This window comes from Uranotaenia lowii, chromosome 1, assembly GCF_029784155.1.
Source record: "Uranotaenia lowii strain MFRU-FL chromosome 1, ASM2978415v1, whole genome shotgun sequence".
Taxonomy (NCBI): Eukaryota; Metazoa; Arthropoda; class Insecta; order Diptera; family Culicidae; genus Uranotaenia; species Uranotaenia lowii.
This window is the reverse complement of record NC_073691.1, coordinates 204,669,670-204,680,705: the sequence shown is the minus strand read 5'-3', so window position 1 is coordinate 204,680,705 and position 11,036 is coordinate 204,669,670. Positions and strand designations below refer to the sequence as shown.

The 11,036-nt window shown below is 36.0% G+C and overlaps 1 protein-coding gene across 1 annotated transcript; it reads right to left on the bottom strand.

Annotated features, from left to right (window-relative positions):
• Positions 1-1,486: 1,486 nt before the first annotated feature.
• Positions 1,487-10,993, bottom strand: LOC129744926 (uncharacterized). Its single transcript, XM_055737689.1, has 6 exons — positions 10,862-10,993; positions 8,881-10,797; positions 4,106-4,130; positions 2,858-3,111; positions 1,997-2,797; positions 1,487-1,930 (listed from the first exon to the last, which is right to left on the bottom strand). The coding sequence occupies exons 2-6, from the start codon at positions 10,711-10,713 to the stop codon at positions 1,505-1,507; spliced, it is 3,339 nt and encodes a 1,112-aa protein (XP_055593664.1). The 5' UTR covers positions 10,714-10,797; positions 10,862-10,993; the 3' UTR covers positions 1,487-1,504.
• Positions 10,994-11,036: the final 43 nt, after the last annotated feature.

The window sequence follows — 11,036 nt, the reverse complement described above, 5'->3', positions numbered from 1 at the left end:
TTTGTCATTTTTGTCATTTTTGTCATTTTTGTCATTTTTGTCATTTTTGTCATTTTTGTCATTTTTGTCATTTTTGTCATTTTTGTCATTTTTGTCATTTTTGTCATTTTTGTCATTTTTGTCATTTTTGTCATTTTTGTCATTTTTGTCATTTTTGTCATTTTTGTCATTTTTGTCATTTTTGTCATTTTTGTCATTTTTGTCATTTTTGTCATTTTTGTCATTTTTGTCATTTTTGTCATTTTTGTCATTTTTGTCATTTTTGTCATTTTTGTCATTTTTGTCATTTTTGTCATTTTTGTCATTTTTGTCATTTTTGTCATTTTTGTCATTTTTGTCATTTTTGTCATTTTTGTCATTTTTGTCATTTTTGTCATTTTTGTCATTTTTGTCATTTTTGTCATTTTTGTCATTTTTGTCATTTTTGTCATTTTTGTCATTTTTGTCATTTTTGTCATTTTTGTCATTTTTGTCATTTTTGTCATTTTTGTCATTTTTGTCATTTTTGTCATTTTTGTCATTTTTGTCATTTTTGTCATTTTTGTCATTTTTGTCATTTTTGTCATTTTTGTCATTTTTGTCATTTTTGTCATTTTTGTCATTTTTGTCATTTTTGTCATTTTTGTCATTTTTGTCATTTTTTGTCATTTTTGTCATTTTTGTCATTTTTGTCATTTTTGTCATTTTTGTCATTTTTGTCATTTTTGTCATTTTTGTCATTTTTGTCATTTTTGTCATTTTTGTCATTTTTGTCATTTTTGTCATTTTTGTCATTTTTGTCATTTTTGTCATTTTTGTCATTTTTGTCATTTTTGTCATTTTTGTCATTTTTGTCATTTTTGTCATTTTTGTCATTTTTGTCATTTTTGTCATTTTTGTCATTTTTGTCATTTTTGTCATTTTTGTCATTTTTGTCATTTTTGTCATTTTTGTCATTTTTGTCATTTTTGTCATTTTTGTCATTTTTGTCATTTTTGTCATTTTTGTCATTTTTGTCATTTTTGTCATTTTTGTCATTTTTGTCATTTTTGTCATTTTTGTCATTTTTGTCATTTTTGTAATTTTTGTAATTTTTGTCATTTTTGTCATTTTTGTCATTTTTGTCATTTTTGTCATTTTTGTCATTTTTGTCATTTTTGTCATTTTTGTCATTTTTGTCATTTTTGTCATTTTAGTCATTTTTGTCATTTTTGTCAGTTTTGCCATTTTTGCCATTTTGTCATTTTTGTCAGTTTTGTCATTTTTGTCATTTTTGTCATTTTTGTCATTTTTGTCATTTTTGTCATTTTTGTCATTTTTGTCATTTTTGTCATTTTTGTCATTTTTGTCATTTTTGTCATTTTTGTCATTTTTGTCATTTTTGTCATTTTTGTCATTTTTGTCATTTTTGCCATTTTTGTCATTTTTGTCATTTTTGTCATTTTTAATTATTTGTTTTTTGTCTTTTTTCTAGAACCGCACTCGCTTCATTTTGAAACTTTGTAACATTTCATTTATTCAATCATCAAAACTTTTTCTGTTTCCCATTTTTGGGCTTCTTTTTCCCGCCTTTCTGAGGCTTCGGTGGAGGTGGATCGGTGGGGTACTTCTGCAAGTACTTGGTAGCCATGGCCGCCGTATTGACCATTCGTTGTTCCACGAATGCATCCATCAGTGATTCGAGTAAATTCCGATCCAGCTTGATGCGGAATTTTTTCACCATTGCAACGAAATCGTCTCGCTCGACCAATGGTTTTTCAAGTTGCAGGAGTTGCAACATGAAGTGTCCCAGGTCCTTTTTCAGTTTCTTTTTCTTCGGTTTGAGTCCAAGGAATCGGCAACGGTTCAGCAACATCTCCGGTACATCTATAGGACGAGGTGGATTGCTAAGTATGACCCCTTGGTAGGATACTGATTTAGTGGGGTCACGAGTCATGCAACGTTTGGCGAGCTTTAAAAGTATTAAATAAGTTATTAAAGTTTACGTTTAAAGTACCTATTCTAATATTGTACTAACCCTAGCAGCAACTTTGTTCACGAACTGGTAATCTCCCAAGGACAACACTTTGACATTTGGATTCCGCCCGAACATTTTAACCAGATCCTTGATTTCATCTGGGTTGAAGAAGTTACCGCCTACGTAAAGTTCCTTAAGGTTTTCGGTTTTCGCAATGGCACGACTTAATAACACAGCCTCATTCGTTCTCATGCAATTCATTTGCAGATTAAGAACTTCCACATGACTATTTAAAACAGCTTTGGGTAGCCATTGCGAGAACAATTCACCACCTAGCGCATTCCAAGCCAAGTTCAACTTCTTCAGTGTTTCGTTTTTGGAAAGCTCCCGCAAAAATGGAACAATACATTCGTTTTCCAAATATAGAAAATTGCCTTCCAAGTTGAGTTCTTTCAGGATCTTGTTTTCTGCGAGAAAAAGGGCTGCTGAAGATCCTGTTTGATATTCCAGTCGGTTCCAGCTCAGGTCCAATTCTTCAAGACCTTCACAAGAAACCAGTTTTCGAAACAGTTCTGCCCCAGCTGAATCACTAATGTAGCAATTTTTGAGCACCATCTTTTGAATGTTCGAAGTTGAGATGGCTTCTGCAATCTGGCTCACCGCTTTATCATTCAATGTGGAGTGAGACAAATCCAATATAGTGATTTTCTGAGCAACCTGTAGCATATTGGACAAAGCGCATGCAACCGTTTCGCTCATCAGGAGGTTGAAGCTAAGGTTGAGGTATTCCAGTACATTTGGACAAGCACTAGCCAATACGTCGAGGGCTATGTGAACCTGCAGATTACTGCTACCGTAACGCTGGACAATAAGAAATTTATTAATATTTTACTTCGAAAGTAGGACAAGTGGAATACTCACGTTCAGATCCACTTCAACAGGTGTACTCGGATCCTGCTCAACCACACTCAAAACCTCACAGACCACGCCGATCGGAGTCACGCCATAAATTTGACACTGACGTTTGTACTGTTCCAGAAACGATTCCTTTCTCGGTTCTACATAATCGTCGAGTTTTCGCAACGGATCTTCTGGTTCCGGAAATTCTTCCGAATCATCAACGATCGTCGATTGAGAGGAGATCGGTCCAAATGGACAGATTTTAAGGCGTTTGTCTTCTTCCTCAGTAGAGCTTCGTAAGGACACATTGTTTGAAATTTCCTCTTTAGATTGCAGCGATTCTTGATCTTCGACTACGGTTGTAGTTTGACCAGCGGCATCTGTTTCAATTGTTTCCATTTTTTTTTAATTTTGTTACATTTTATACAAAAAATTTAGCACAAAAATTTTGACATCAATTTAACCGAATGGTGATTCTAATTTGATTAGCTCCTCAAAAGGCAAAGCATGCTTTTTTTTGTTTTAGTGCTTATTAATGAACATCGGGTGACGGTTCCACATTTGTTGAAAAAAGGGGTTTTAAATATTTTTTTTTTATTTTACTCACCATCAACTGACTATTAAAAGGTTTTCCAGATTTTTTTTCAATTTTATTGGTCAAGTTTTAAGATTAATCGAATTAAGGTCAAATTGCAAGCTGTTGCCAAGCAGAACTTTCCATACCTATGTATATGGAAGAATGTACATACATACATATTTACCGGATCAATTCCGAATAGATAAGATTAGTTTAAGACAACCGACCTTTTTTTCTCATCACTGCGTTTATCTCAACTCAATATCGATATCGCAAGTTCGGGCCCCCTTAAAAACGAAGAGCCCTCCGGTGATGGTCCAGTTTCCAAAAAGTCTCAAATTCAGCGATGTGAAGTGCTGTGACGAAAATTTCGGAACGCCTCCGAGAATGCCTTTTGAAAAAGTGTTCAACCATCCACCCCCGAATGAAACCTTTCGGCAGAAAGCTCGTCGGAAATGGAACGATTTCTACCTGCAATGGGAAATCTACACGATGACCTACGTTTTCGAACCGTGGGAGAAGTGCATCATCAGTATCCTTCGATAAAGTGTGATATTTGTGAAGTTTTACATGTTTGTGTTATTTATATGCTATTTATATTGCAATGCCAAAGAATTATATTCAAAAAAAAAAAATTAATGACTTTGTGTGAACTTATCCTCAAAACATAGGTCAAAATAACTACCAATAACACGTGTTTCGGTGCACTGAATAGATCTTGATCCAATACGTATGTAGATATCTATGTACGTCCCGACTTTCGTTAACTGGTCAAAGAAATTTATCGTAAATCCCACTTGGAGACTAAGTCATGATAAGACGATATCGCACGTTGGCATTCACAGTATCGTAGTGAATATAAATTCTCCACCATGTGCTTTGATAACTTGCTAAAAATTTATTATTTGCTTTGAGCTATACCACTATCTTAAACAACGTGCGTCGAAAGTTTTATCTATTTCTCGCCCTGGTCGGTTTGGTTTCTACAAATCTGCACAACACCTTAACCTCAAGCAGTCTTCAAACCAAAGTGGATCAAACATCTCGATAGCCTGTGACCAAAAAACCGTACCTAATGTCGTTCAAAAAGGTGTTCAATCATGTGCCTGCCAACGAAACTTTCGGGCAAAAAATCCGCCGAAAATGGACCGGTTTCTACTTCCAGTGGGAGATCTACACCATGACCTACCTCTTCGAGCCGTGGGAGAAGTGCATCATCAGTATCCTTTACAGGACTATGCGTTCTTGAGTCATTTTCAAGTGTGCCCAAACATTCTTAAACAGTAAAGATCAAATTATGTCGAATCGTGTAAGTGATATCAATTCTAAATAGATTTCTTAAACAATTTATGTTGAAAAATGTGAAAAATAATAACTTAGGTACAAACAAAAAAATGTGCTAAATGTGTTTAAAACATGATTAAAAACATTAGAAAATAACTGACATTTATTCTTATTTTGAATTTTAAATCTTAAAAATAGAAATATTAATTCAGAATTAAAAATCGTGAATTAAGAATTTAGACATACGAACACGCAGAGAAAACTAGGCTTTTGAACCAAAACAATAAGGATTTTGTTTCAAAACATTCATTTTTTTGAATCTAACTCCTGTTTTATTTGAACCAAAAACTTTTGTTTTTGATTCAAAAAAATATTTTTTGAAACAAAGAATTAATTCTTTGAACGAAATATTTTTGGATTTTGAATTTAAGCAAATACTTTGATTCTAAATAAATGTTAATTGAGCTTATTTCTTTTGAAACAAAGTCAACTTTTTTTGAACCAAAGGAAAATGTTTTTAACTTGAAGAAATGATTCCTTTAAATAAAAACTTCAGCCTTTGATTCAAAAGATATTTTTATTTGCCTTGCAAGAAGAATACAAAACCGAAAAATCGAATCAAGTTTGGCCGGTCGTGTGAAAATGTAGGTCAGAGTTAGCTATATTAGAAGGATTAAGGATGAAGTATGGTAAGTATGTTAATTAAAGAGTGAATATCGAAGATTTTTTATAAGTGATTGCGTTTTTACAGAACCAGAGCCGAAGGATGGTTTCCCTGGATGCCTCAACCGAGATGAAAGCTGCGCACGATGACACGGCTCCAAATCCAGCGGTCAGGTCGACAAAAAATTGGACCGGATCGATTTTAGTGAACAAGTTTGTGGCCAAGTGTTTCATCTATTGTAAATAAAAAAAATTAACATAGAAATGTCTTGCTTTTTATTTTTTGAAATTCCTAATAGGAGATTCTCCACCAGAGATTGAACCAAAAGAATATTTATTTGTCCCAAAACCAAAGGAAAAAATCCTTTGTTTTTGCGGCACTTTCCTTTGAAATAAAAAACCTTTTTGCTGCGTGAATGTATGCTTGATACAAAGAGTTGTAAATGAATCGTCACAGCTTAAAATTTGAAATTAAGAATATAATATATTTTTAATTTAAAATCCAGATTCTAAATCTAGATTTTCAAATTCAAAATTTTAAATTTAAATTTTGTGAATTTAGAATTTGAAATACCGGATTCGGAACTCAATATTGAATTTAAAGTCATAATTTAAAAGTTGAAAATATCATTATTTGTGTGTTAATTGGTTTTCAATAATCACAGCTTTTATTCACAAAAAACTAGCTTTGTATAAAAACTTTTTTAATTAGATAAAGTAGTAACAATTCTACGCCAATGAATCTCTAATCAAATCTGTTCTACGTGTTCCGTATAACACATAAACTCGTAAAACGCCCTTGGCGACATCTCGTGGCAAAACCCGGAACCGCTAACCCAACACACGAACCATGCCTGAACAACGAGACCGGCAAACAACATCGCGTTTTATTCGTTTTAAATTTTTATTATTCTTTCCATTTTGAACGAACAGTTCTCCGCGTTTATGTTTTGCTCCGACCATTCTCCGCAGTTTACTGCATGCATACCTATACCATCATAAAACGTTTCCGCGAATGTTATGTTGCGCGTATTGTTTGAATCATTCATCTTTCTGGAGCGAGCACATCGAAAGGTATTCCGGGTTGTTATTGCAGGGTCAATATACCAGAAAGTAATGAAAAAATAATTATATATTGAGACATAGATTTTCGCAGTCATATACGCAATCAACTTGGTTTCGATAGTTTTTCCTATAACGTTGTAATAGAGAAAAAAAAAGTGATTTTGTGGCCTGAAAAAGTGGTGGCAACTCCTTTGTGATGGTTTTATATGAATAATTTTATCGCAGTGTAGTTTGATAAAGGATTAGGATTCCGTCTAGTTAAGCTACAAGTCCCAGACAACTGTTTAGTTCCACAAATATTGATCCAAACCCATAAGGAACCAGTTTGCTCTTTTTTTTATCTTATCTCGATTCGGGTTGTATAGTTACGACACCTATTTCAGATTGATGTTGTGACTGGGTGGCGCATTCATCATTAATTTGGGGTGATTTTTTTTTTCTTGCGCCTTGCATTCTATGAACTCTGACTGTAGGTGACGCGATTAAATTGATTAGGTTCGTCGGGATTGCTCATTGAACCTGATAAGAGCGAAGCCAGTTGTTTATGAGTATCGAACGAGTTAAGTGCTAGTTTTTTTATTCGTTCAGGCCAAAGGCAAAACAGGCTTCAAGATGCTTAGCTCAATCAAAAAATCCATCTCATCTGTGTATTTGCTATACGAGCTGAACACGTGCATCTACATGTTGGATCCTTGGGAAAAGAAGTTCATCAGTATCCTTTCAAAGTTATGATTTTAGACCTACACAATTTTCGGTTCATTCCTAGCTCCTTCATCTTCTCTGCTTTGCTATTTATCGATAAGTATTAGATTATTTTCAGGTACATTTTACATGCTTCATGTAATGTACAATGTTCGATACCATTGAAAAATTACTGTGGATTTTCCTTACATAGCGACCTTCCAAGATGGTGTCATTTTCAGCATCCTAGCTCTGCTGATTTTCTCCAGCTACGTATACCTTCCCAGTTACACCAGGAAGCTGATCGGGGCCTTTATGCCAAGCACCTCCAGTGACCTGGGTTTGGAACTTGTCGACCATCATCATTCACAACCGCTGGATTTCGGAATGAACTGATGATCCCTCGGAAGTAATGCAGACAAATCAAGGAACGAACGAACAAATCTTACCTTCCAACCAACCCCTTGGACCAGATGGAGGCGAAATCACCCGTAACTACAACATGGCACAATGTGAGAATATTTAGTAAGTACATAGGCAGAAGATTTATGAAAGCTGAACAGCAGAAGCATTTTTCTAAAGACATACATTTAATTAATAAACCCATAAACCTAGGCAAATTACCTTAGTATTTCTATTTTTGGAACAAAACTAATCAAAGAAAATGTTTTAAAGACATCACTTGAGTAAGCTTAACTACTTGTTCATCACTTAAACTTTAATATTAATTATTTTAAATCCATAAGTGAGAATAAGCAGTGATGACACAAAAGAATTCAATAACGTTCCTGTTAAAATACAAATATTGTTTATTTATTGAATTTAAGACATTGAAGCTACTTGAATCTTCGATATGCAAAAATTAGTCATTTGATAGCAGCTTGAGCGATTTTTAAACCCATTTTCTAGCCAAAATTTGAAAAAAAATAATCGAAACGCAATAAAGAATCCTTACATTTTAATTTATCAATAATAAATATAAAATAATTATATTCACCGCAATTTAAGAAAGAAACTCCCTAAAAGAAATTTCTTTTTGTTCCAAGTTTGAGTAAATTTCTTTTTCAAAATCCAATTTGCCATTCAAGAAGTTCAAGCTGTTTTTTTTTTATTGAACACTCCTTGAGCTATTTAATTTAATGAAGACAGCAGCCGGATCGTAAAGTGCAAGTTGATCGAAAAAGCCTTTGGCCAGGTGCTGCAACTCCTTGCGCTCGGAACGTTCCAGATAGAGCTTACCCACCTCCAAAACCTGATCCAGTTGCCGTTCGTTTAGCCGAAGGGAAACAACCAGTGCCGATGCTTGGATGAGAATTTTCCGCTGCAGTTTATATGTTTGCAAGGCGCTGAAATCTGCGGTCAAGTTTTGCTTCATAAACTCGCTAAGTCGTGGAAGGACATCATCCAGCGTGCGTTTTCGGATGAAATCCTTAGCTAGACGGGCGAGTGTGATCAGCAGATCGAAAGCATATCCCAGCACTACTGGACTGGAGTCAGCAAATCTTTCGGCAAAGTTGAACCAAATTTGATGTACCAGGGGAAGCAGCTGATTTTCGTGATGTGCGAGAAGGTTTATTCCTTCATCTAATGTTGACAGTGCCACGATTCGTTCTTCTTGGACAGTAGAAGAAAGGTACTTAAAGTTTACTTCCAAAATCTTTATGGTTATACGAATATGGGGAGGCAGTTTTTCTTCCTCAGTTTGATAAGGTTCAAAGTCGGTTTCCATGTTATCAACGGGTGGATTTGATTCTGAGTCTTGTTCTTCGGAAACTTCTTCTATGGTAGCTCCTTCTGGGGGTAGCTTATTAGTCAATTCTTCCTTTAGTTGAGCTATCCGTTGTTGTAGTTTTTCTCGTGCTTTGGACTCTTCTTCATCGAGTTGTTGTTCTGAGGACGCTTCTCGTCGAAAGCGATATCGAATGGCACGTATAAAAATTTGCAACACTCGAAGACAGAGAATTCTCCCGTCCCCAGCTCGTTGATCATGGTCGTCTAAAATATTCATTACTATTGGACTGATAGTAGACTCTAACACAGCCGATGATTCATAAGGAACGAATCGGAGGACTGCTTCTAGAAGGCGTACTCCGCTTGAAAATGATTCCGAACGTTTTAGGCAACGGTTTGTATGCTGTGAAATATAATCTAGATGCTCGAATATCAGCTGCTGAATCGATTCTAATTTCAAATCATTAGCAATTGAAGCCAACGTCTGTTCTGCTGCTTGGCTGATGCTATGTAAAGTAGTTCTGGTTAAAGGAAGTGTGTACTTCAAAACATCGTACAGTTGCCATCGGTAGTCCCATCGAAAAAGATTTCCTAGGCGGCTGACTATTCTCAAGCATAAGCAAATATGTAAGCAATTGAATTTTAAATCGTTCACACTTTCGGCTAATTCTTCCAACTCTAAATCCCAGTGGTAGGACTGAAGAATTTCTTCCAATACTGATCGAAAAATGCCCAAAAGTGATTCGTTAGCACAATTTTTTGGAATCATCTCAGATAACAAATACAAATATCCATTTGTATTTAAACGAGTGCTAAACAAGTCTTCCATTATATAGTTTAATACAACTGCTAGGGTTTCCGGTCTGTTCTGGCAATTCTGAATTATTCGGAGGAAACTTTTCTGTGCAGTCGAGGAACTGTGAAAATTTTTCAAAACAAACCATCGAGACTCTAGACTTTCGTTAATGTTTTCAACTTTCTTCACATAATCGAAACGATAAGAAACATACTCTCTACGGATCAACTCTTCAGGATGGTCTAACTCCACTCCTGCAACCAGTACCATTATCAACTGATTCAAAACTTCTTGATCGGATAACAAAACTACTAGCTGTCGATCGGTTAAGAAGCTCAGGTACCCAGCCAGCAGACGGAAATGAGAAATCTGTTCGGATTCGACACCCCTATATATTGTTCTGGGAGCAGCTTTTAAGCCAACAAATAACAATTCGTCCATTCGCGTTAAACCAAGCCGTGGAATGTTGGTGCTTGAATCAGAATTTTCGAAAACAGCTCTGGCTGACGTACTCACCTTAGAACAGTCGTCCTGACTAAGAGCCAAAAGCGATTCTAAGAACGTGACCGAACATGTGGGCATATTTCGAACACACTTTTCGTACAGTTCGATATTCATTCGTGCGTATTGCAGCCTCACCAATTCTTCCTCTGCGCCTCGTAAATGATAAATAGTTTCCAATACTTTGGCCACCTTTTTCTCCGCCTCTAGCAACCATTGTTGGTTTCGTTTAGTGCTGTTGAAATAGTCCTCCCTAGCTTTGGGGTTCTTGAGACCCATTCCAAGGATATTATCGGTATCGCCTGACCCATCTGTATTAGATTCCCGGCAAAGTCGCAAGAAATCTTCTGTACTAGCATCTTCGTTCGCATCTTGCCGATCATAATCCTCGAATATCAAACACAAAACTCGACCCAAGGTTTTAATGGCCAAGCATAGCAATGCCCGACCTTGCTTTTCATCTCCGTTGATGACCTGGATCAGTGCCGACAGAAGCTTGGGTAAAACTATAAACAGCAACTCAGCCACCTGACAGCGTAATACGGGATCGTCAGAATCGAACCCATCGTGGATCTGCATTGTACTCAAAATGCATTCGATGGCAGCGAAACGCAGTTTCCGGTAGCGCTCATTCGCTAGGACACTAACGCAGACAAAGAGAACCTAAAGAAAATAACATCAACAGCTTAAGTGAAATTGAAATTTCTAAAACAGAATAACAGCCCACCTGCGAGATCAAATTCAAATTATCCCTGACGTAGATCTGTTCGATCAGCTCCGATTGTACGTTTTGGGTGACCAGCGTAAGACCACGCACCACGCCTAGCTTGAACTCTTCGGAGAGGTTGGCGATCAGCTGTCCGCTTTGAGGGTCGTAGATTTGCTTTACAAAGATCACAATC